Source organism: Nomascus leucogenys, chromosome 18, assembly GCF_006542625.1.
Source record: "Nomascus leucogenys isolate Asia chromosome 18, Asia_NLE_v1, whole genome shotgun sequence".
In the NCBI taxonomy this organism is placed as follows: domain Eukaryota; kingdom Metazoa; phylum Chordata; class Mammalia; order Primates; family Hylobatidae; genus Nomascus; species Nomascus leucogenys.
This window is the reverse complement of record NC_044398.1, coordinates 65,936,694-65,963,227: the sequence shown is the minus strand read 5'-3', so window position 1 is coordinate 65,963,227 and position 26,534 is coordinate 65,936,694. Positions and strand designations below refer to the sequence as shown.

At 37.4% G+C, this 26,534-nt stretch overlaps 1 protein-coding gene and 1 pseudogene across 4 annotated transcripts in view; both read right to left on the bottom strand.

Moving 5' to 3' along the window:
* DDX4 (DEAD-box helicase 4) overlaps window positions 1-26,534 on the bottom strand; it is an 80,665-nt gene that overhangs the window by 13,293 nt on the left and 40,838 nt on the right. For 2 of the 4 annotated variants that reach the window (XM_030798596.1, XM_030798597.1), the window contains 11 exons: window positions 22,301-22,402; window positions 21,234-21,320; window positions 20,400-20,447; window positions 17,069-17,116; window positions 16,919-16,966; window positions 16,539-16,681; window positions 15,733-15,885; window positions 14,397-14,551; window positions 11,694-11,823; window positions 9,843-10,009; window positions 4,882-5,027 (listed from right to left, as the gene is read on the bottom strand). In XM_030798596.1, coding sequence (XP_030654456.1) covers window positions 4,882-5,027; window positions 9,843-10,009; window positions 11,694-11,823; window positions 14,397-14,551; window positions 15,733-15,885; window positions 16,539-16,681; window positions 16,919-16,966; window positions 17,069-17,116; window positions 20,400-20,447; window positions 21,234-21,320; window positions 22,301-22,402 — 1,227 coding nt within the window. The remainder of the gene's footprint in view (window positions 1-4,881; window positions 5,028-9,842; window positions 10,010-11,693; window positions 11,824-14,396; window positions 14,552-15,732; window positions 15,886-16,538; window positions 16,682-16,918; window positions 16,967-17,068; window positions 17,117-20,399; window positions 20,448-21,233; window positions 21,321-22,300; window positions 22,403-26,534) is intronic. The other 2 variants (XM_003265934.3, XM_003265935.3) reach the window with 2 other exon arrangements.
* LOC115831302 lies at window positions 24,796-24,916 on the bottom strand (annotated as a pseudogene).

Here is a 26,534-nt window from a genome sequence, read left to right as displayed (position 1 = left end):
TCATCATGCTATAAAGACACATGCACACGTATTTTTATTGCGGCACTATTCACAATAGCAAAGAGTTGGAACCAACCCAAATGTCCATCAGTGATAGACTGGATTAAGAAAATGTGGCACATACACACCATGGAATACTATGCAGCCATAAAAAATGATGAGTTCATGTCCTTTGTAGGGACATGGATGAAGCTGGAAACCATCATTCTCAGCAAACTACTGCAAGGACAAAAAACCAAACACCGCATGTTCTCACTCATAGATGGGAATTGAACAATGAGAACACTTGGACACAGGAAGGGGAACATCACACTCCGGGGACTGTTGTGGGGTGGGGGGAGGGGGGAGGGACAGCATTAGGAGATATACCTAATGCTAAATGACGAGTTAACGGGTGCAGCAAAACAACATGGCACATGGATACATATGTAACAAACCTGCACGTTGTGCACATGTATCCTAGAACTTAAAGTATATAATAAAAAAAGGGTTTATTGTAAAAAAGAAAATAAGCTTAGTAAGATTTTTTGCCTAGAATTTTTTGAATGGCTTTATTACCTTTATTTTGCATGTCATAGAAAAAAATTTATCAGTAGCATTATTCTTATCATGAATCTTCCTCAGACCCTTGATATTTAACAATTACCGGTAACAAATTTACCATGATCATTAAATCTGTCATCTTCAGATAGCTTTTGTTTTCTTTAGATGCTTGCCCAAAGGCTGTGCTGTAAGCTATAGGTCATATAGGTCTATATAGAGTCTATGTCCTAAAGGACAGACTCCAAGCCTTGTGAAGAACTAGTAATACTTCAAAGAATAGAGTCTTGGGTAGAAGGTTCTAAAGTTGACTGCTTTGCCAACTTTTAGACCCTATCACTGGACTGAGTGAGATTTCCAGGACTAGTCCTTCTAGAAACAGAAAGAATCATGCAAGCTGATCCCTAACATATACAATGAAATAAGAATTACATAAGGACTGAATGAGCTTATGGAGAAAATATCTCTGTGGTCATTTGTTTGCAATACTGTTAATATTATTTTAATATTGTTTTCTGGATATGTGAAGAAGCCTTTTTTCCTCTTAACCTAGCTGTCATCTACACATTTTAGTAGACTCTGCTTTTGTAAACTAAAATCAAACATTCTAAAATCATATCTGATCTCGCATCTCACTGACACCCCATCCCAACCCAAATTCAGATTTCTTAACTAAGTCTCCTTACTTTTCATGGTAGTTATCTGCAACAGTTAAATAAGAATCTGTCTGCCTCTTTTAACCAAGATATAAGTGGACAAGTTACCTGTGCAACTAACATCTCACCTGGATTTCATATTTGAAAGCGGCATGATAGGTAGGACCAGATACTTTTTTTTAAAGGAACGAAGGTTGGCTTTCCCTATGGAACCAATGCCTACAAAGACCTCCCATATAAGCTGGCCTGGTGCTTGGCTTACATGGCCCAGCCTTGGAGATTTTAAGGAAGGTCATACACTTCCTGACAGGACAGGAACCACAGGAAATATGGGGGACCTTTAGTAGAGTGAGATTCACTCCAATTTATAGGTACTGCAGGTGAAACCTAGTAGAGAGAGTTTCTGAGACTTAGTTTCCTATCCCTTAGACAGCAAATAATAAAGCATTTTTAAAGTTCAATCTGACATTCCTTATGAAAACTTCCAGACAAAAGTTAATTTTGTGACTTTAGTAAAAGTCAATACTGTTCGGCAAACTGAAGGAGGCCTATTTATTGTTAATGAACAATCTTGCTGCACCCATGCCAATAAGCAAGCCAAACATAAGACCAAACTTCTTGTCATCAAGACTATCTCTGAGATTATTATGATCATGAGGTAGATACAGGCTGTCAGAAAAAATTATGGAAGAATTTGAAGCAAAAAAGATTACTGTCTAGCACACTCTTTGTGCCTTCTATATTCTTTTTCATAACTGTTGCAATTGATAGCAATGCCAATGATTCTCAGTAAAAACGCAAATAAAGTTTTCCCCTGAAATGTAATTGATTATTGCATTTGAATAATGACCAGTTTTACACTTATCTCTAAATCAATTTTAGCATTCCTAATTGCCTAAACCAGAGGTGTCCAATCTTTTGGCTTCCTTGGGCCACATTAGGAGAATTGTCTTGGGCCACACATAAAATACGGTAACACTACTGATAGCTGATGAGCTTTAAAAAAATGTTTTTTTAATCGCAAAAAAACAAACAAAAAAACGAAAAAACCTCATCATGTTTTAAGAAAGGTTACGAATTTGCGTTGAGCCACATTCAAAGCTATCCTGGGCTGCATGTGGCCTCTGAGCTGTGGGTTGGACAAGCTTGGCCTAAATATACATGTATTTTTTAAATTCTCCTTTTGACTAGCTGTAACATCTTACTGGTTCCTTTGGTAACTAAAGAGCTCAATAAACTCTTTGATCTCTATTGACTTAAAATTAAAATTATGAAAAAGGCAGTTTGGCTATACTACTCCAAAATAAACCTACATATTTAAAGGCAAAAGGAAAAAAATAGCATAATTAAGTGAAAGAGTAGAAAAGGAGATAAATTATATGGACAAAATTTGTATAATTTGAGGATATACTGGATGGATATTACATGCAAAGTTAAAAAGGTATCAACTATGAACACTAAACCAAACAAATATTTCACAGCTTAAATAATACAGAAGTATATCAATAGTGCTCATATATAATACATTGACCTTTTCTCAAGGGCAAACCAGCTCTTCTGAAAAACTCTCTCCTTTTAGATTACTTGCAAAATAAACTTTATCCCACAAGCTCATATACAAAAAAAATCTTGGCCGGGCACAGTGGTTCATGCCTGTAATCCCAGCACTTTGGGAGGCCGAGGCGGGCAGATCACAAGGTCAGGAGATCAAGACCATCCTGGCTAACATGGTGAAGCCCTGTCTCTACTAAAAACACAAAAAAATTAGCCGGGTGTGGTGGCACGTGCCTCTAGTCCCAGCTACTTGGGAGGCTGAGGCAGGAGAATGGCGTGAACCCCGGAGGCGGAGGTTGCAGTGAGCCAAGATTGTGCCACTGCACTCCAGCCTGGGTGACAGAGCAAGACTCCATCTAAAAAAAAAAAAAAAAAAAAAAATCTTAAGGTGACTATATTAGAAATATGTTCTAACTTCAGCAAAACCATATAGTGCTCATCTGTTCTGCATTAGCAGCATCAACTTATGGTGGACAAGTTATTTGACCTCTCTGTATTTGTTTCTTCATCCCTAAAATGGGGATAATGACAAAATCTACTTCATAAGGTGGTTTTGGGAATTAAATGAGCTAACAAATGTGCAATAATTAGAACGGTATGTGGCCCATAGCTATTATTATTTTTATATGCTATTAGTGTATATTATGAAACATCTGATGAAGCCAACCAATAAAATTTCTCAAACTCAAGATGAGTATTTGGTTTTTAAAACTTTTTCTAAAACTCAGCACAAACTAAAGACTAGAAGCCTGTAAGTGCTTTTTAAGTCACCTTTCCGTTTTTTCTTTTTGCTCATTATTGGAAATAAGCTCATGAGCCACCTTTGCGTTCCTCCATCTCAACACTGACATTCAAGCTGAAACGCAAGTACTAAAATGGAGGGTATGGGTGGGGAAAGTGTAACATATAAGTAGACCTAGCCTATGAGGTAATGAGAAGGTATTAAAATGAATATATTTAAAATTTTTGTTTCCAGTCTCAAAATAAGGCTAAACAACCAAACTAAAAAAAATGACTTCAAAAATAAAAATTGGGCCAGGAAGGGTGACTTACACCTGTAATCCCAGCACTTTGGGAGGCCAATGTGAGTGGATCACTTGAGCCCAGGAGTTCAAGACCAGCCTGGGCAACATGGTAAAAACCCCATCTCTACAAAAACTAAAAAACTGGCTGAGCATGGTGGTGCACGCCTGTAGTTCTGACTACTCAGGAGACTGACGTGGGAGAACTGCTTGAGCCTGGGAGCTTGAGGCTGCAGTGAGCCGTGGTCATGCTACTGCACTCCAGCCTTGGCAATAAAGCAAGGTCCCGTCTCAAAACAATAAAAATAATAAAAAGTAAAATTGGAGTGAGTACAGTGGCTCATGGCTGTAACCTCAGCACTTTGGAAGGACAAGGTGGGAGGATCGAGGCCAACAGTTCAAGGCCAGCCTGGTCAATAGTGAGACCCCTATCTCTACAAAAAATAATAGAATTAGCTAGGCATGGTGGCGCATGCCTATAGTCCTAGCTACTTGGTAAGCTGAGGTGGGAGAATCGCTTGAGGCCAGGAGTTTGAGGCTGCCGTGAGCTATGACTACACAATTATTTCAGGCCGATCAACAAAGTGAGACCTTGTCTCCAAAAAACTAATAAAAATAAAAATTGATTGGGGGAGTAGAGGAGAAAAAAAATTTCCCAAAGATATTGTGAAGGAAGAGAGCTAGATCTTAAGCCCCTTTTAGCTAAAAAATTATTCACATCTATGAATTTGCAAAGCCTTAGGAAGCAAGAACTAGGAACCAGAAACAGAAAAATAATCTGCTTTTGATGGAGTAATAGTGTGATGTAAATATGTGTCACTACTAAGCCTTTCTAGTTTCCTAAAACAAAAAATAGATATACTTCTGGTGGAATAGTTAAAATGAAGTCTCAAATCCTTCTGATTTTCAAACTTAATGGTGGAGAAAGGACCGTATTTTTATATAATTTACCCAGAAAACTGAATCATAGAATTTTTTATAAAAGAGCTTTAGAGGGAGACTTAAAACAAACTTATTAAAAGTCAGACCAAACAATTCTTTAGTGATTTTTTTAAATTATTCATTAAAAAAATCAAAATCATGACAAAAAATGTATCAACATAAGATACCTATGTTTCGTAGAATTTCAACAAGCTTTTCTCTTTTTGAGAACTGGCCAACTTGGAGAACGGTCTGCTGAACATCTCTGCATGCTCCACCCACTTGTCCAACAGCAACAAACAGATAATTCGACTTTAAAAACTCTGCAGCCAACCTTGAAAAACAAAAGATTATTCTTTAACTTATCCTCCTCTCCATTAGTATCCATAATATCCACTGAATTCCTGTAGGTGTTATCTCAATATTAACAGCTATAAGATGGTTAAGGTTACTTATATCACCCAAGTACTATTTTGAAAGATCAGTATAAAATATTAGGATTTTGCAAAATACATAACTACTAGAGAAAAAGTTTGTCAAAGTATGGATATGGTAATTACAGGTGGATTTGCTATCCACACAAAACTATAAAAAATATGTGTATAACACTTAAAAAAAAAGCATGAACTAAAAGAAACTGCAATAAGCAGGAATTATTTTTTAGTAAAACCTGAAATGTAAGCCTAAGACACAAATTCTGTTCTCCTCTCATTGCTTTTATGTATGCTATTATTAGTTGTTTTCTGAAAATATTACCTGTTAAATTACTCTACTTCAAATGAATGATTTCAAGCAAACCAGATCTTAGGTCAGTGCTCTCTCTGTCATGACACACATAGAAAGTAGTATTTGCATAGCACAATTGGGCAAAACAAGTGAGACAGATGAAAGGCCCAGGGACGTAGCAGAATCAGGATAGGTGTGCCTGCCCCAAAGGTTAAGGGTATCAATATCTTGACACACAGTTAACTCACCATCAGCATGCAACTGAGAAGTCTTGCCTTAGATCACATAGAAACATGGGGGAGTGGACAAAGTTGCTAATGAGAAAGCTGAGTTTTTAGGGATAAACGGGGAGGCCCAAATCTCTCTTCAATGCCTCTCCCTCCTATGTAGCAGTCCCTTATTTACCAGCTGACTCCTTCATGAAAATAGCTCAAATTCAGCATATCCAGAATCTTAATAAATCACTGCTTCTTCTTTCTCCTTACTTGATCTCTTATCATAAAAGAAAAGCTTTTTTTATGCCTTCTTTTAGAGTTACTCTCTCACCCAGGCACAAATCTTGAAATCATCTGAAATTCTTCAGATGATTATCCATCACCCTTTTCATTCACTAAAACTACTGAGTGTTTTGTGTAATGTGTACAAGGTACTGAGAGTACAAAGATGAACATGATGGTGTTAGCCTATGAAATCCTCACATCAAGTAGGAAAGATATATTTTAAAAAATTACAATTTAGTGTTAGAATAGTTAATGTTTACTGAACACTAAGTTCCAAGAAATGTACAAAGTGACTTAAACAGTTTCTTTCACAAGATACACTGGCAGGAAATGGCTGAAATGATGTCTATTTAGAAAAATCCTCAAATTTGAGGCGGGGCACAGTGGCTCATAACTATAACCCTAGCACTTTGGAAGGCCAAGGCGCGTGGATCACTTGAGCCCAGGAGTTTGAGACCATTCTGGCCAACATGGTGAAACCCCATCTCTACAAAAAATAAAAAATTAGCCAGATGTGTATGCGCACGCCTGTAGTTCCAGCTACCCAGGAGGCTGAGGTGGGCCTAGGATCGCTTGAGCCGGGGAGGTCAAGGTGGCAGTGAACCATGATTGTGCCTCTGAACTCCAGCCTGGGCGAGAAGAGTGAGACCTTGTCTCCAAAAAAAAAAGAGAAGTCTTCAAGTTTGAAGCTTGATCTAGGGAAGCAGCAGGCAAGAATGTGGAACACTAATGATTGTGGAAAGGCATTCTAAGCAGAAGGAAAGAAGAAACAAGCACAAATAATGAGGAAAGTAAAATTCAGCTTTCTCAGCCAAGAGGAAATAGCTCTAGTAGACTAGAAACACACGACTCCAGGTAAGAAAGTAGCAGGTGAGCCTGAGATTGTCACGTGTTAAAGAGTTTAAAAATCAGTCTATGAAGATGGAAAGATATGGGAAGGTTTATTTTAAACAAATGTCTAAAAGAATCAGACTTTATTTTGGCATTGCCACTAATGCAGAAATGACACTAGAAGCAGGGAGACAGGTTAAAAAGCCACTTCCAGTGAGCAGGGCAAAATTGATAAGGACCTAAATTAAGGTGGGAAATAGAGAAGCTAACAGATATGAAATATTTTAGAGATTACTACTGTAATGGTTAATATTTGGTGTCAACTTGATTATATCGAGAGATGCCTAGATGGCCAGTGAAACATTGTTTCTGGATGTATCTCTGAGGGTGCTACCAGAGGAGACTGACATTTCAGTTGGTAGAGAGAGAGAAGAAGGCCCACCCTCAATGTGGGTGGACACCATCCAGTTGGCTACCGGCGCAGCTACAACAACGCAGGCAGAAGAAGGTGGGATAACTTTGCCTGCTGAGTCTTCTGGCTCTCTTTCTTCTTCCTATGCTGGATGCTTGCTTCTGCTCCTCCTGCCTTTGGACATCATACTCCAGGTTCTTCGGACTTTGGACTCTGGGACTTGCACCAGCGGCTTCTTGGGGGAATCTATCAGCTTCCTTGGTTTTGAGGCTTTCAGACTTGGACTGAGCCACTACTGGCTTCTCTCTTCTCCAGCTTGCAGACAGCCTATCATGGGACTTCACCTTGTGATTGTGTGAGCCAATTTTCCCTAATAAACTTTCTTTTATATCTATATATATATTATTGGTTCTGTCCTTCTGGAGAACCCTAATATCACTGCCACATTGTACAGGGTCTTACTCTGTTGCCCAGGCCAGCGTATAGGGGCACAATCGTGGCTCACTGCAGCCTCAACTTCCTGGGCTCAAGAGATCCTCCCACTTTAGCCTCCAGAGTAGCTGGACCTACAGGTGCGTGTCACCACACCCAGCTAATTTAAAAAGAATTTTTTTATAGAGACAGGGTCTCACTATGTTGCCCAGGCTGGGCCTGAACTTCTAGGCTCAAATACTCCTCCCTCTTTAGCCTCCCAAAGTGTTGGGATTATAGGCATGAGCTACAGCGCCTGGCCCAAGTTGAGTATTTTTAAAAGCGGAGTTAAAAGACTGTGAGAGAAGAATCACCACGATTCAAACAATTCTGGCTTCAAAAGATCATGATGCCAATAACCAGAATAAAGAAAACTGGAAAAGGGGAGCTGAAGAAAAATTATGTTCTATTTTGGACATGAACGTGAGTTACTAGTCATTCATCTGAGAGAACAAACACCCCAAGAAGTTAAATTTAAAAGTCTGGGCTGGGTGCGGTGGCTCACTCTTATAATCCCAGCACTTTGGGAGGCTGAGGCGGACGGATCACCTGAGGTCAGGAGTTCAAGACCAGCCTGACCAACATGGAGAAACCCCATCTCTACTAAAAATACAAAATTAGCCGGGCGTAGTGGTACATGCCTGTAATCCCAGCCACTCAGGAGGCTGAGGCAGGAGAATCGCTTGAACCCTGGAGACGGAGGTTGCAGTGAGCCGAGATCGTGCCATTGTACTCTAGCCTGGGCAACAAGAGCGAAACTCTGTCTCAAGAAAAAAAAAAAAAAAAAAACTCTGGGGCTACAGAGATAGATTAGGAATACAGGGAGGAAATTTGGGAGAGTTACAGGTATATAAGTAGAAGCCAACGGAACGGATATACCATAACTCAGGGAATATGCACATTGAGAAAAGGACTTTGCACAGAATGATGGGCAACTAGTAACATTTAAGAACAGACAATGAAGCAATTGAGGAAGAGTCAGGAAGCAAATAATGTAAACAACTCAAGGTCAGATAGGAGCTTATTTTGTTTAACATATATCCCCAGAGCTTATAATCAAATATGATTCACAAAAGATCCTCAACAAATATTACTGACTGACAATAGTACATGTTTGCCATTTTGGGTGGCCAACATACAAATACTTTCCCATTTCAGGGTGAATCTAAAAAGAGTCAGGCTGCTAATTAGATAGTTACCAAAGCAAATGGTGGGAATGCAAATACCCCATCTCCAGTTGAAAATACTATATAGGGCCGGGTGCGGTGGCTCATGCCTGTAATCCCAGTACTCTGGGAGGCCGAGGTGGGCAGATCACCTGAGGTCAGGGGTTCAAGACCAGCCTGGCCAACATGGTGAAACCCTGTCTCCACTAAAAATACAAAAAAAAAAAAAAAAATTAACCAGGCGTGGTGGCAGGCGCCTGTAATCCCAGCTACTTGGGAGGCTGTGGCAGGAGAATTGCTTGAACCCTGGAGACGGAGGTCGCAGTGAGCCGAGATCGCGCCATTGCAATAAACCAACAATAGGTTTATCGGGATGTTCCCAACTTACAACAGGGTTAACATCCCAATAAACCTATTGTAAGTCCAAAATATCTTAAGTCAAAAATGCAATTAATACCTATGATAAACCATTATATAGTCAAAAAATCATAAAATCTTATGTTGAACCATAGGACCATCTGTATAAGCTTCTGCTGTTGCCTGGGCACTTCTGGCTCCTTGAGACAAGGGACTGGCAGGAAAAAGAGTCACCATTCCAGTAGGGATGTGTCACCCTAATCTCTGAATTCACTAGACCACATGGTATATAACATGATCCTCAAATATCTGCCAATAATTGGTATATGAATTTTCTACCAAAGCCTCAGTTCTCCCAAATCCTATAGATTTAGGTTTGAAAAGAAGGCATAATAATAAAAATAATTTAGTAAGCACTTATTAAACCCTGGCTGGATTCTATGCAACAACAACAACACCACCACACACACACACACTTTTTAAATAAAATGTGATGTTAACACAAAGCCAAGAATAAAGGTAAGAAACAATGGAAAATGTGGTAAACGTTTTAGAAATACATCTACTTTTTAAATTACCTATATTAAAATCTTAAAGACAAATCTCTAAAAATAGGATATTCACAGTGCTTCCACTTTGATAAAAGTATGTATATAATCAAATTATTTTTAAGAAAAAAACTTAACCTTTGAATTTCCTCTGGAAAAGTTGCACTGAACATAAGGGTTTGGCGCTGTTCCTTTGATGGCATTCCTGGGCAAGAAATTAACTTCTTCATTTCTGGACCAAACCCCATATCCAACATGCGATCAGCTTCATCCAAAACTAAGTATTTGATCTGTTTGAGACCAATCTTTAAGGATATTTTCAAAGGTAAAACAGAAAACGCATATTAGTTTATATTAAACTACTCTCTACAATTCCAACTGTTAAAATACTGTTAAGAACAAAGACCAGAAATCAGTGTATAAAATGAGAATTGTTATGCTTAGATAATAGTACTGTATATTTCAATTTTCCGTTATAAAGCATTTTTAAAATTAAGTCTAAAAGAAACCAAATGTCAAGATCAAGACTGTGCAATAACTTTCTGCAATTACTTAAAAGTTCTATTAACTGCACTTTTTTTTTTTTTTTTTGAGACGGAGCCTTGCTCTGTTGCCCAGGCTGGAGTGCAGTGGCACAAGCTCAGCTCACTGCAACCTCTGCCTCCTGGGTTCAAGTGATTCTCCTCCCTCAGCCTCCCAAGCAGCTGGGACTATATGCCACCATGCCCGGCTAATTTTTTTTAATAGAGACGGGGTTTCACCATGTTAACCAGGATGGTCTCTATCTCCTGACCTTGTGATATGCCTGCCTCGGCTTCCCAAAGTGCTGGGATTATAGGCGTGAGCCACTGCACCCAGCCTATCTGCACTGTTTAACTTGTTAGTCATTAGCCAAAGGTAGCTAGCTATTAAGCACTTGAAATGTGGCTACTGTGACTTGGAACTGAATTTTTAATTTTATCATTCTTAAATTTAAATTGTTACATGCGGCTAGTGGTTACTGTATTGGACAATACAGATCTAGATTATAGTATTTGATAAAGTTAGACTCTAATATAAGAAAGAAAATATCCTAACAGCATGACATATTCAAATATCTTCTAACTGGTAAAATCTTTTCTAACCTCTTTAAATCCTTTGTAAATTCTCCATTCTCTAATCACTCGGGAACAATCAGGAACCTCTTACCTTTGCATGAACATCTTTTACTATAAGCAGAAGAATACACTTGCAAAGTGATTTTGGTACCACTATGAAGATGTTTAGCAAGAAAGTAAGGGAGATATCTCTGGGTCCTTTTAATAAGTATACTAAGAAAGGTATGTTTATGCAGAAATAAATTTTTTTTAGTAACCCAGAGGGATGAAAAAGACTCTTAACTCAGAAGGACCCTTTAAAGACTTTTTAAAAAGCAAATTTGGTTCATTAAGGTGAACTGAAAGTACTCATTTAGAGATATAAAAATATAGTGTATGAATTCCTAAATAAGTACATGGCCCTAAAATCTTTTAAAAGATTTAGAAAATTAACAATCCTGGTTAATATCATTCCCATGCTTACACAGGAGACAGAATTATTGATGCCACAAAGGATTTCTTACAGGAGAAAAACTATTTCCCCAAGACATGCGTGAAACCACATAAAAAGTTATTAACTACATTTTTCCCCCAGCGTAGTGGGACATAGAATATGGATTCTGGAATCAGACCCAGATTCTAACATTAGCTCTATACTTACTAGAACTAACTCAGGGATTTTTAAAATAGATTACATAATCTCATTGAGTTTGTTTTCCCAAGTATAAATTAGAAAACACTATTCCTTGTGATTATCTTGAGAATTATACAAGAATGCATTCAAAGAATGTGACGGAGGCTAACACATAAATAGTGCTCTAGTAAATACATCTGTCTTTACCTCATTCTTTCCTTTTCCCATACCAAACAAAAAGTATCAATCTCACAACCTTATTATTCCTATAAGGCATACCTTTTCTTTGCCTATGATATCCATCAGTCTTCCAGGAGTAGCACATAATATATTACAGCCTTGTACTATTTGTCGAATTGAATGTCCCAGCTGGGTTCCCCCATATATAACAACAGCTCTTACACAAGTTCTATTAACAAGAAAACTAAATGTTATTTTCTAGTTACTTAAAAATTGGGCATCTGTTTCTAACAAGATATAAAACAAAATCCAAAAAGAAAAAAAAACAAACATTCAACTATCTAAAAAAACATTAAATTCTGGCTGGTTGCAGTGGCTCACGCCTGTAATCCCAGCACTTTGAGAGGCCAAGGCGGGCAAATCACCTGAGGTCAGGAGTTTGAGACCAGCCTGGCCAACATGGTGAAATCCAGTCTCTACTAAAAATGCAAAAAATTGGCCAGGCATGGTAGCACGTGCCTATAATCCCAGCTACTCGGGTGGCTGAGGCAGGAGAATCACTTGAACCCAGGAGGCAGAGGTTGCAGTGAGCTGAGATTCCACCACTCTACTCCAGCCTGGGCAACAGAGCGAGTCTCCATCTTAAAAAAAAAAAAAGTGACATTTTACTTGATTTTTTTTTTTAATTACAATACTTTTGAGGGAACAGGTGGTATTTCATTACATGGATAAGTTATTTAATGGTGATTTCTGAGATCTTTTACTTGATTTAAAAGCCTGAAAGCAACATGGTACATGAGGATTAGCAAGATATAAACACTGAAATAAGCAATCCACATGTTTTTCCAAAAGATCTATCAGGTTTGATATTAAAGTGATTTCAAGCATGGAAAAAAATAAAATCACCTGTGGTGGTTTTAACACACATATACAAATTCTTCAATATATTCCTTCCTTCAAATATGGATTCTACCTTCCCCCTTCAGTGTGGGCAAGGCTGGCCTCATGAGTGTGCAACCTGTCCAGTCACACAGAGTCCCAAGTTCAGAAGAATCCTGTGTTTCATTTAATGCTCTGTTGTCGCTGCCTTGAAATTTGTAGTAATTTTACAACAAAGGACCCTGCACTTTCAATTTTGCACTAGTTCCAATAAATTATAATACAGCCACTCCTGAGTGGGGTCAAACTTAGTGACTTGCTTCTTACAAAGAGAATGTGGCAGAAGGACAATGTGTGACTTCTGGGACTATTTCATAAAAGCTATTACAACCTCCTCTTTGTTCTTACTGATCACTCAATCTAGGGGAAGCCAGTGCCATTTAATCATGCATCCCTATGGAGAGATCCAGTGAAGCCCAAAGATGACTGGCTTGACATCTTGTCTGGTTGACAGTCTTGTCTGGTTGACAATAAAACCAGGATTGGTTGACATCTCATTTACAATCTTATAAGAAACTCTTAACTCAGAAGAACCCAGCTAAGCCAAGCTGTTCCCCAATTCCTAAGCCCCCAAAATGGTGAGACAGTAAATGTTTATTGTTGAAAGCAACTATGTTTTAAGGGAGTTTGTTAGGCAGCAATAACTAAATGTTGGCAAAGGGTATACTGAAATTGGACTCCTGATACACTGCAGGCACAAATACACATTAATTGCAAGCTTTAAAATAAGTTCCTGCTCTTTAACATTAAAATTGATAAAACTCTATTTTAAGAAAATACTTCAAACAGAAAACTTTTTTTTTTTTAAAGTCAAGGTCTCACTGTCATCTAGGCTGGAGTGCAGTGGCGCAATCACAGCTCACTGCAGCCTCGACCTCCCAGGCTCAGGTAATCTCTCAGGCTCCCGAGTAGCTGGGACCACAGGGGTGCACCACTACACCTAGCTAGTTTTTGTTATTTTTTGTAGAGATGGGTTTTCACCATGTTTTCCAGGCTGGTCTTGAACTCCTGGGCTCAAGCTATCTGCCCATCTTGGCCTCCCAAAGTGCTAGGATTACAAGTGTTAAGACATCATATCCCGCCAAAACAGAAAAACTATGTAGCAAGATGTACATTGCAATTTTGTTTACAGTAGCACCACGTTAGAAAGAACCTAAATACCTCAGAATAGAGAAATAAAATGTATACGCATGGGTAATTTAAAAGTCATTAAAAATCAGTTCTTACGCAATAAGCATTTTCTGTGTTATAAAGTTGTATGTAAAAGAATAGGAAATTATTAGAATACCCTGAGTTCATTTTTAAATATACATTTAAGACTACCAAGAAATAATACCAGTATGTTCACTATTTTCTACTTCTAGTATTATCTATTTTTTAAATTAAAATTTTACTTTTTTAGGGACAGGGTCTTGCTCTGAGTGTTGTGGTGCAATCACAGTTCACTGCAGCCTCAAACTCCTGGACTCAAACAATCCTCCTGCCTCAACCTCCTAAGCTCCTAGGACAACAGGTGTGCATCACCACGTGATGGCTAGTTATTTTATTTTTTGTAGAGATGGGGTCTCACCATGTTACCCTGGCTGGTCTCGAACTCCTGGCCTCAAGCAGTCCACCTGCCTGGGCCTCACAAAGCACTGAGATTATAGTCATGAGCCACCAAGTCCAACCTATTAACCTAATTTTTAATAAGCATGTTTCTTTTAAAAAATAAAAAGGATTCCATAAATAAGATAATAAAAAAATACTTTAAGTAATGCTAAAAATTACATGAGTGCATTATTATTAAGTTCTTCCAAAAGTGAGCAGAAAAAAATCTCTAAAGAAAAAACTATTTTGTGAGTAGCATTCTGATGTACTTACCCAAAAGAAAATTTTCTGGCTTCCAAATAAATCTGGTTGACCAATTCTCGAGTTGGTGCCACAATAATACACTCTGGTTCCTGCAACTCTTTAAAACGACTGGCAGTTATTCCATCACGCATCATATGAGCCAAAATTGGTAGGAGAAAAGCCGCCTAGAAGTTAAGTTGCTTAGTTTACAAACTTATAGCACAACACTTTTATCCCTATGGAAAGCTAATCCTCATGTCCTTATAGCCTTTAGACTCTACTTCCATCTTACTGGTAAATTTAAGATGAGAAATGAAAACAACTTTCATTTCAAGATGTTCTTAACATTTAGGTCTTTATGCTCTTATTATACAATATAAAATTTGGTAAAATTAATCTACCCTATCAAATTTTTTCAGTGTATTTTTAAAAGCACACCCACGAATTCTAAACAGATCAACAACATTAGCCTATTTATAGAGGAATATAATAGATGTAATTGCTGCAAATCATTACAGTGAACAATTACTCTAAGTTAGTCCTTCTGAGGTCATAAAATTATCATTCGGAATGGATGACAAAAGTGCCCCACAGAGTAAAAACTTAGAAATCATCATCTGTATTACTGAACACATTACCCTTATTGAAGTTACACCAGGCAACAGAAATTTTGTGCTACAGTTTTCTCACTTAAGCAAATAAGACATTTGCTAAAATCCACCTCCAAAACCATGTTTAACACTCTTATTAGCTGCTATACAATACCTATTTTTCCCTACAATTCTACTATGAAGGCTGATTAAGACTAAAATGGTATGACCTCATGGACTCTATGATTATAGAAATAAGAGTCTCATCTCATGGAGTCGTAATTAACACACAAATCTCCCAGATTAATCCTAAAACCGACTGGTCTCATCAGACTTCTTTTATAATTAGCATAACCTGAGGTCACTGAATACTAAGGAATCATGCACAATGCATGTAACTGGTTCTCATTCTTTATCTTTTGACTTCAAGAGTGTACCAGCTATAACACAGAAATTACTTTCTCCCTCTCTCACTGTTTTATAATCTCTGCTTTGACTTTCAGTCATTTTGTTTTAGATACTACCATGTTTCAGAAAGAGCTGCACACAGAAAGGATTAAACATCTATGGACAGCAACACTACCCTAGAAATAGTTCACAATTATTTCTTCAGAAGTACACAAATCCTAATAAAAATCAGAAGCAAAACCATCAACGCTTATGACAGGTAACAGAAACCATCTACAAACCTTCTACTCAAAAGAAGAAACCAAGTTACTAAGGAAGAACCAAAGCTCAAAAAACCTAACAGTTTGGACATGTGGGGAAAGACTTACAGTCTTCCCAGACCCTGTTTGAGCACAAGCCATCAAATCTCGTCCTGCAAGTATGATAGGAATACTGTATTTTTGCACAGGAGTAAGCTTAGTATAACCAGCTTTAGCAATGTTGTTATTCAGTGTCTGACAGAGATCAGCTTCTTCAAAAGTCTGAAAATTTTAAAAAAAAGCAGTGATTACATTCTATATATCATATGCAAATCATTTATAAGCATATTTCATTCGAGCTACTTTCCAAGTTCTGTTAATTCTACTTTATATACTAAAGTGACTTTAGTAACGTGCCTCCCCTCAGAAGTAAATATTCAAAGCCTGTATATTAAAATATGATTTGACAGAATCAGGAAGTATTCTCCACAAATGGTGGTTTTAAAAACATTTTTCCTGCCCCCTTAAAACTTATGAGATATGAAGAATTCTGCTCAGTAATGGTTTGTTCTAAGTATAATTATCAACAGGAGACAGAGGGCTCCCCCTCTCAGAAAAATCACTGCCCTAAGACACACTTTCTCACAATCTTGGGGAAACACCTTGAATCACTAGGAAAAGTATTCTTTTAAGTAAGTTTAAATAAAATTCTCATCCTGGTATGGGGAGTGGGGATGAAATCTATTACTCTCTTTTGGCATAGCAATTAATTCTATTGTAGATGGTAAGACATCATTCTAAATTTCCAACCTAAGTTTTCACCTTATATACGAAAGGTGAAATCTTTGTGTTGATATCAGCTTTACAAACTATATAATGTATTTTAAAAGCAAAGTTTGCTACATGGCTAATACAGAAACAATTAATACACTGACCAGAATTGCTGGTGGTGCATCATGTCCAGACACTTCCACAAGAATAGTGTCGTATTTGTCAAAGTTTATGCCTGTCTGATAATGTGCAAAGATGGAGTCCTCATCCTCAGGTGGAGGAGGGGGTATGTAGGTCACTTTTGGTCCTTGGAATTTAAATTAAAAACATAATGTACGTTACAGAGACTAAAAGAAAATATAAGAGAAAATAGACAAAAATTGACAAGATCAAATTTTAAATACTATGGAACTTCCCATTGCTTACCTTTAAAGTTTTCACTGTTCAAATTTTTAAAAGATAACTTTGTTTTTAAGTAAAATACTTAAGCATTTTTATTAAAACACAACATACTTCTATGTGAGTCACACAAATGTTAATGTACCTTGAGTATCACTACTTTCTCCTCCTTCTGCTTCTGACTTCCGAGAATCTTGAAGAGGATCAAATAAAAAAGAGATAAATGTTTTTTAAAATTGAAGGGTAAAAGAACTCTCACTACAAAAATCAAATACCTTGTTTAAGGAAAACTTACTCTTTCCAGAGCCTGTTATTACTTCTTCATTTAAACCTTTGTAACCACCTATTAAAGAAATTCATAAGTGACAATCGGTCAAGATGCAAGGCTGTGCACATCTTTATTTTCTTTGCTTGTCTTCAAAGAGAACAAGTTCTAAAAAACTTTAAATTCCCTTCTTACAAATACTTGAAACAATTAAATAGAATCTTGTACATTTTTAGTTTCTGTAGTATTCAAGATGATTTTACGTAGATGAGACTATTAAATATTACTACATTTTGTTTAAGCTGTTATATTTCTTTCCTAATCAGCAAAGGAATGTATTTTCTAAAAGAACCTGTGTTTGGGGGGGTGTCCCCAAGACCGTTCCCAGTTCAATAATTGCTAGGAAGACTCACCAGACTCAGAATATAGTCATACTCATGGTTATGATTTATTAGTGAAAAAACAGGGAGTACTATCAGCAGAAGAAAAGGCACATAGGCAAAACCCAGAGAAAACCAGGCACAAGTTTCCAAGTATCTTCTACTGCAGTCACACAGGATGTGCTTAGTTCTCCCAGCAATGAGCTGTGACAACACATGTAAACTCTACCAGAGAAGAGTATTAGAGACTCAGAAGCTCATTAGAGACTCAGTACCCAGGGTTTTTATTAGGGGCTAATAATGTACTCACCTTCTGCCTGGCACATACCAAATTCCAGACTCCCAGAAGGAAAGCAAATATTCAGCAAAAACCACAACGCACAAATGGTTTACGCAAAATGAGTCGCTCTTACCAATTAGGATGGTGGGAACCCATCCCAAATCCAAGTTTTCAGATGCTAGCTGTGATGGTTAATTTGCGGTGTCAATTTGACCAGATTAAGGGATACCCAGGTAGCTGATAAACCATTATTTCTGGGTATGTCTGTGAAGGTGTTTTAGAAGAGACTGGCATTTGTATCAGTGGACAGAGTAAGAAGATCGACCCTCATCCAGTGTGGGCAGGCACCATCCAATAGGCTAGGGGCCAGACAGAACAAAAAGGCAGCGGAAAGGCAAATTTTCTCTCTCTTCTGGAGCTGGGACACCCTTCTTCTCTTGTCCTCGGACATCAGAACTCCAGGTTCTCTGGCCTTTGGACTCTAGGACTTGTACCAGCAATCCCCCGCCCCCTGACTCCGCCCCACCAAGAGGTTCTCAGGTCTTTGGCCTTGAACTGAGAGTTACACCATCAACTTCCCTGGTTCTCATCATTCTCAGCAAACTACCACAAGGACAGAATACCAAACACTATGTTCTTACTCATAAGTGGGAGCTGAACAGTGAGAACACATGGACACGAGGAGGGGAATATCACATACCAGGGCCTGTTGGAAAGTGGGGGACAGGGGGAGGGATAGGATTAGGAGAAATACCTAATGTAAATGATGAGTTGATGGGTGCAGCACATCAACATGGCACATGTATACCTATGTAACAAACTTGCACATTGTGCACATGTCCCCTAGAACTTAAAGTATTAAGAAAAAAAAAAAATTTTACTGGTTCCTTTGGACTTGAATTGAACAATACTACTGGTTTCCCTGGTTCTTAGCTTGCAGACAGCCTATCATAGGACTTTTCCAGGCTCCATAATCTCACGAGCCAATTCCCCTAATTAGTTCCTTCTCATCCATCCATCCATCCATCCATCCATCCATCCATCCATCCATCTCCTCCCTCCTTCCTTTTGGTCTGTCTCTATGGAGAACCCTAACTAATATACACTAGCCAAGAACAGCCTTTTAAGTAAGATTTTCAATTTCATTTACTGATGAATTTTTGATGAACAATCAGGCCTGTTAACTCCTTTCTATATATTATTACCTTTCTGGTTTTTAGGTAACGAGTAATCTGTTGTGCCACTTTTAGGTACTATGACTGCATTAGATTCAAAAGCTAATTAGATGTAACATTTTTTCTATGTGAACTCTAATTTTCTTATCTTGTATGTCCACAGGTCTTGAAATCCTCCTTCATATAGGCTGTGAATATTTGTAGGAGATTTGGTTTAGCTAGTCTTTAATAAACTCTTTCTATATTGAAGAATATAAGAATCAGCAGGGGTGGGGGGAATGTCACTCTGAATTCTCAGACTAATAATAATTACTGAGAATCTTCCAAATACTTCAAGCAAGCTTCATTGATTTACTAATCTGGAGAGCATTTTAACTTTTATATGACACTGATGTATTTATACTTTGAAAAAATTTTAAGGTCGGGCACAGTGGCTCATGCCTGTAATCCTAGCACTTTGGGAGGCCGAGGTGGGCAGATCACCTGAGGTCAGGAGTTTGAGACCAGCCTGGTAAAGGTGAAACCCCATCTCTACTAAAAATACAAAAATTAGCCAGGTGTGGTGGCAGGTGCCTGTAATCCAGCTACTAGGGAGGCTGAGGCAGGAGAATGGCTTGAACTCTGGAGGCGGAGGTTGCAGTGAGCTGAGATTACACCACTGCACTCCAACCTGGGTGACAGAGTGAGACTCCGTCTCAAAAAAGAAAAAAAAAAAAAAGAGAAAACTTTAAGAGTAAAAAATTATATATTGAGCTAACTTTATCCTTCAGACCAAATCGACTATTCCATAAGAAAAAGTATATTGTTTTAATAAGGATTTGTACATATTATATCTCAGTCTTTAACTTCCACACAGCATCTCATTTCATGATTATCATTTTATTAAACAGTTTTTTTTTTGTTTTTTGTTTTGAGACGGAGTCTCGCTCTGTCACCAGGCTGGAGTGCAGTGGTGTGATCTCGGCTTACTGCAACCTCCGCCTCCCGGATTCAAGCGATTCTCCTGCCTTAGCCTCCTGAGTAGCTGGGACTACAGGCACGCACCACCATGCCCAGCTAAGTTTTCTTTTAGTAGAGACAGGGGTTTCACTATGTTGGCCAGGATGGTCTCATCTTGACCTTCTGATCTGCCTGCCTAGGCCTCCCAAAGTGCTAGAATTATAGGCGTGAGCCACCGCACCTGGACTTAAACAGTTTTTTATTTATGAATTTTACGTGATTTTCAGTTTTTACTTATTATAAATGACATCTAGGTGTACATCCTTGTACATGTATTTGCAAATACGTCTATAGTATATAATTCCTATAATGGAATTGCTGGATCAGAGAGGCAATAACCTGGAGGGTATTAAGGAACTATCTAAAACAGGCTGTGTAAATTTATGGTCTTCACAGTGTATAAAAGCAGTAACAGTTACCTTTAACTTCAAAAATTAAATTTGTTTCCAACCAGTGAAGTACAGAAAAAAATTAAATTTGGAATACAATGATTTAACTTCTTTCAGGTAAACAAAATAAGAACTTACCTCGTTCACTTCCACTGCCACTTCTGCTTTGAGAAGTATCACCATAACCTGTAAGGCATTGTTTTGCAACATATTTAGATAAAACACAGCTGCTGCTCAAGCACACAAACCACGTTGTTATTTCTATTCAACAAAGTTATTACTTAGGAATCCTGGTCCTTTAACCCATCCACCTCTTAATTTTAGATTTAACTTTTTTCTTTTTTCTTCAAGTCTCACTCTATCACCCAGGCTGGAGTGCAGTGGCACAATCTTGGCTCTCTGCAACCTCCATTTCCTGGGTTCAACCAATTCTCGTGCCTCAGGCATCTGAGTAGCTGGAACTACAGGCACATACCACCACGCCCAGCTAATTTTTGTATTTTTAGTAGAGATAGGGTTTTGCTATGTTGGCCACGCTGGTCTCGAACTCCTGGCCTCAAGTGATCCACCTGCCTCAGCCTCCCAAACTGCTGGGATTACAGGCATGAGCCACCACGCCCGGCCTCTAGGTTTAACTTTAACCTTAACCTCATTTGAACATTTTTCATCAATTGTGTTTTCATTTTCACTTCAACTCACACAAATCCTTTTCCCCTAACTCAGAATCCTTTATTCCTCTAGTTAATAATTCACACCTCAAATTAACTGGTAGATAACACAGAATAAATAATTCACATTGCACAAATTTTATAAGGGAGACAAAATTGTCCACATATTTTTACCTACAGATCTAAAAGCAGAGAAAATCATAAGCCAAACTAGTATACTTTAACATATATATTAGGTTTACTAATCCTAGTGCTAAAAACATATATCAATAACTAATATTCAGTAATAAGTTCTATTTCTCACCTGTGCCACTTAATCTTAATGCTGATCTTCTATAACCAAAAAGGCCACCAGTGCGCTGCATACATTCGTCTGGGTCTAAGTCATTATCTTGATTTGCAGAAAGTAAAATTAGATTACATTACTTTGAAGAAGTTTTGTAATCGCTCAGTAAACAGAAAAAAATCAAGTTATAGTATCAGAAGTTAAAAGATGCGGGGTAAAATAGAAAAATACTGTCCTATTAAACTAAGTTAAACTATTCTATTAAACCAAGTTAAACTAAGTATTGTGCAAAGGAATTCTCTACAAATAATGTCCTTCAATGACAAATTACTCCCTCAAAATGTATTTAAAATATTTCATAAAATAAATTAGGGCCAGTGCTATGCCAAAATATGACACAAGCAAGTTAAATCTCTAGAAATTGCCTGAGAAACTTCACATTGCATCATTTCACTACTTATTCTTCAAAATAGCACTTCTTGCTCCCACTGTTGCCAAATCAAACCTTACCAGTCCTGCACGGTAACCCTTCAAAATCCCTAAACTTCTGTGAAAGTGACAATTCACTAGTCTGCTATGCATCTATTAAATCATTATTACAAATTTATGTTTTTAGCTTCCAAAACCATAAATCTATTCTCCTCTGTTAAGAGGCACACACATTCCAACAGTGACCTCTGAAGTCAATACCTTATCTCTAAAAAATGATGGCTGGAAAAATTTAAGGTAGAAAGCCACACTGGTGAAAGAAGGTATGTGGGGAGGTAGAGCCACATAGAAGGTCACCTGTTTATAAAGTCAGCCATATTATCAAAGCTCTTAAAACAATGAATAGTATGTAATATTAAAGAACTGAGTCACTCAAACTTATTTTTAAAATTCATACATTTCAACTTAACCAATATGCAATTAAATCTGTCTAAAAAATAATGTTATATACAATGTGGTGATTAATGTGTATTAGTCACTGAGCTAAGCTATTCTCATATAATCCTCATAACAACAACCTTCTTTGATACATATTTTTTTAATCATTTTCTTTTTAACAGTTCATGAAGCACATCATTTGCAAATCCACTACTAACTTGGACTTCCTAGACCAAATCCTCCACGGCAACCTCGGAAACTACCTCTTCCACCTCTTCTGGATGGCCCTGAAGCTTCTGAATTATTTCCATCTCGATAGCCTATAATATTAAAACACAAACAAGAACAACACAAAACAATAACAAAGAAATCTTTGTTATTGGGGGGACATGGTCAAATTTAATTTAAGCCTTGAATAATTCAGTAACTTTAAACAAGTATTTTAAGGCATTGTTATCAAAAAAATGACATTTTGACCTATTAAGTGTTCAATTTTACTAATATAAATAGATATGGCTACAATTTTTTAAAACCTCACTGCTTGCTTTGAGAATCGAGTCTAAAAATCACCTAAAGGAAAAAGTAGCACTTGAATGAAAACACTGAAAGTCACCAAAACTGCACCGTTAACTGGATTTCCACAATGCACAAAAGAATTAAATAAATCCTAGGCTTGTATCTGCTCCATATAGAATATAGTAAACATCTTACTCAAAGCACAGACATGCAGGCACATATAAAGTGTGATTTCCAGGTACAAACAATTTTTAATTGAATTGAATACCAAAAGATTAGTAGAAACAATTCAAGTAAAATTTAATTGCACATAGGGCAGACTCATAGGGTAGAACCAGATTATTGCAAAACCAAGGTGCCAACTGGGCAGGATATAGAGACTGTTCCATTTGTAAACTTGCAACTATTTACACTTAAAGAGAATGATGAATAAAGAGAAATTCTATATATGCTATTTCTGAATATTAGAGTATACGTATTTTAAAGCCTATTTAAAAATGAAACAAAACTCTTCAAAAAAATTTATCTTCTGGAACCTTTTCTGTAAAGGTATATTTTCATGACAGTAAAAGAATATATAACACATATATAAATTAAAAATATAATAAAATGAAAGCTTATCTCCACTGCCCAGCTTAAGACTAAAATGTTTCCAATATATTTGCAGCCCATGTTTTTCTTTTGCCCTATGCTTCTCTTCTCCCTGAGCACTCCTTCCAACTAACATCCAACCAGCCAATATCCTGAACAGTTTATCATTTCCTTGCTCTTAATTTTATCAACTACGTACTTAGCCTTAAGCAACATATTAGTGTTATCTTAGAGTCTTACGAACTAAATGGAACTAAACATATCTTCTTCCACCTTTTTTTTTTTTTTTTTTTTTTGAGAGAAAGTCTCACTCTGTCACCCAGGTTGGAGTGCAGTGGCATCATCTCGGCTCACTGCAACCTCTGCCTCCAGAGTTCAAGCGATTCTCCTGTCTCAGCCTCCCGAGTAGCTGGGATCACAGGCATGCACCAACATGCCCGGCTAATTTTTGTATTTTCAGTAGAGACGGGGTTTCACCCTGGTGGCCAGGCTGGTCTGGAACTCCCGACCTCAGGTGATCTTCCCGCCTCAGGCTCCCAAAGTGCTGGGGTTACAGGCGTGAACCACTGCGCCTGGCCCCAAGTCTTTTTCCTTTTATTGAACTTTGTTGACGTATGAAACTACTTCATTTACTTTTACTGCTGAACACTCTATCGTATCCGTTTCGGTTTCATTTATGTCTACTACCTTTTTTTATTTCTGAGTTTTCTCCCTTCTAACTACTTAGCTTGAACACTTAACTCACATTTTTTCTGAGAAAAGAAATATTTAAACTATTTTCAATCTAGTCTTCTTCCTGCAAAGCTCTGTCCTACTAGATTTCCTCTATTAGCAAGTTTTACATTTTATCCTTTCTCTGATGCATTTAAGGCTATAAAATTTCCTCTAAGAGGCAGCTGCTTTAGCTATATCCTCAAAGTTTTCATGTGTTCTGTTCTTACTGTTATTAAATTCTAAGTATTTCAGGATTTCCATATGAACTGTTATTCATAAACTGAGAAATTCAGTTTCTAAATCACGAAGGTTAGACTTATTGATTTCTACTTTTATTTTAATAAGAGAACATGACCTATGATATATTTATCATAGGTCACTCTTAAAAGATGATCAAATTGCACATATTTTCCATACATGCTGGAAAAATATATGATTTATAGTTTTAGAGTATATGATTCCCAACAAATATTAAATCAAGCTGAGTAAGTGGCATTCAGATCTTCTATATTCTTACTAATCTCTATTCTGCTGTCTCAACTTACTAGGATTTGCAAATTTTTCCTTATGTCTATTTTCCTTTGTGCATCTTAGTATATTGTTAGATTAGAACCATGTTCAGAACTATAATGTCTTCCTGATGAATTTCTTTATCCTTAATAATTCTACCTTACAGTATACTTTGTCTCCTATTTCTATTCAGCTTTGAGTTATTGAACACTTTTTTCTCTTTAAGTTTCAGGGTACATGTGCAGGATGTGCAGGTTTGTTACATAGGTAAACGTGTGCTATGGTAGTTTGCTGCACCTATCAACCCATCACCTAGGTATTAAGCCCAGCATGCATTAGCTCTTTTCCCTAATGCTCTCTCCCCTTGCCTGCCCTCCCCCGACACCTACAGCACCTAGTATTCCTAGGCAGTCTCCCATCCAAGTACTAACCAGGGGTCCAACCCTGCTTAGCTTCCAAGATCAGACGAGATCGGACACGTTCAGGGTAGTATGGCCATAGCCTATTTTCTAATTAAAAAAAAATTTTTTTTTTTTGTAGAGACAAGATCTAGTTGCTCAGGCTGGCCTTGAATTCCTGGCCTCAAGAGATCCCTCCCCTGTTGGCCTGCCAAAATGCTAGGATTACAGGCATGAGCCACCATGCCTGACCTCTTTACTTTCAACTCCATACTGAAATATGCTTACCTATATTATGATTACTGATACATAGATCTTTTATTTCTACAATCTTTGTGTTTTCTCTTTACAGAGTTTTTTTGATGCTTTTTGTTTTCCTTTCTGTCCTGTTTTCCCCAAATCATAAAGCTATGTATTTTATTTTTACCAATTTTCACCATGAATATTTAGGAAATAAACTATTTTCAATCTAGCTTTCTTCCTACCAAGCTCTGTCCTTCTATTGGATTTCCTCCATTAGCAAGTTACACATTTTATCTTATACCTTCTCTGATTACCCTTCAATTTTACTTATTTAAGAAATATTTTTCCTTTCAACTGAGCTGGCAAGAATTTAAGTCTTTTCATTTGCTAGTATTTTAGTTCACTTTTGTTTCTAGAACCCCTAAATTAATAGTCATTATTGCTAGTTTATATAGTCAATACTCAAGTTTACCAATATGTTTACCTGTTTTACATTTTTTATGTTTTTATTTGCTCATCATTGCTTCTTGTTTCCTATGCCTTTCTTCCTGCAATCAGTTGTCTTATTACTGTATACAAGCTAGTAGTTCTTACTCAACAGTATGAGAGTATTAAATACCATTTTTATCTGAATGGCCTTATTTCTCCCTGGCACCTAATTATCTGAATATAGTTATTTGGGTTCAGAGCTATTCTCCTTCAGCATTCTGAAGATACTATGCTATTACATTCTGACATCTACCTTTACTGAAGAAAATTCTGTTGTGAATATAATGTTCTTCTAAAGGCGAATCTACCTTTTTTTCTCTAGCAGTTTTACAGTTTTTTAAAAATCTCTGAAATACTATAATTTCAATACATGCATAAGGGTATGAATTTTTTAATTTTATTTGCTGAGGACTCTTGTGCCTCTCTAACTCTGGAAAAGCCTCATCTATTCTCTTTGAATATTCTTCTTTCCCGTCCTTCTCCCATTTTCTGGCCTCTCCTCAGGAGACAGTCATATGTTGAACCACAAGTCTTAGTCTATCTTCCATACCTTATTTATTAACTGCTCTCATGTTTTCCATTTCCAAGTTTGGAGAATTTCCACAGATTTATCTTTGGATTAATTCATTCTCTTCATCTGTGTTTAATCTTTACCTTTAATCACTCTGTTCTTTTCTGTAAGTTTCTAAAAATTCAAATTGAGTCCTTTTCTTGTTTTTTGTTTTTTGAGACAGAGTCTCTTTCTGTCACCCAGGCTGGAGTGCAGTGGCGCCATCTCAGCTCACTGCAACCTCCACCTCCTGGGTTCAAGTGATTCTCCTGCCTCAGACTCCGAGTAGCTGGGACTACAGGCCTGCACCACCACGCCCAGTTAATTTTTGTATTTTTAGTAGAGACAGGGTTTTAACATGTTGGCCAGGTTGGTCTCAAACTCCTGACCTTAGGTGATCCATCCGCTTCGGCCTCCCAAAGTGCTGGGATTACAGGTGTG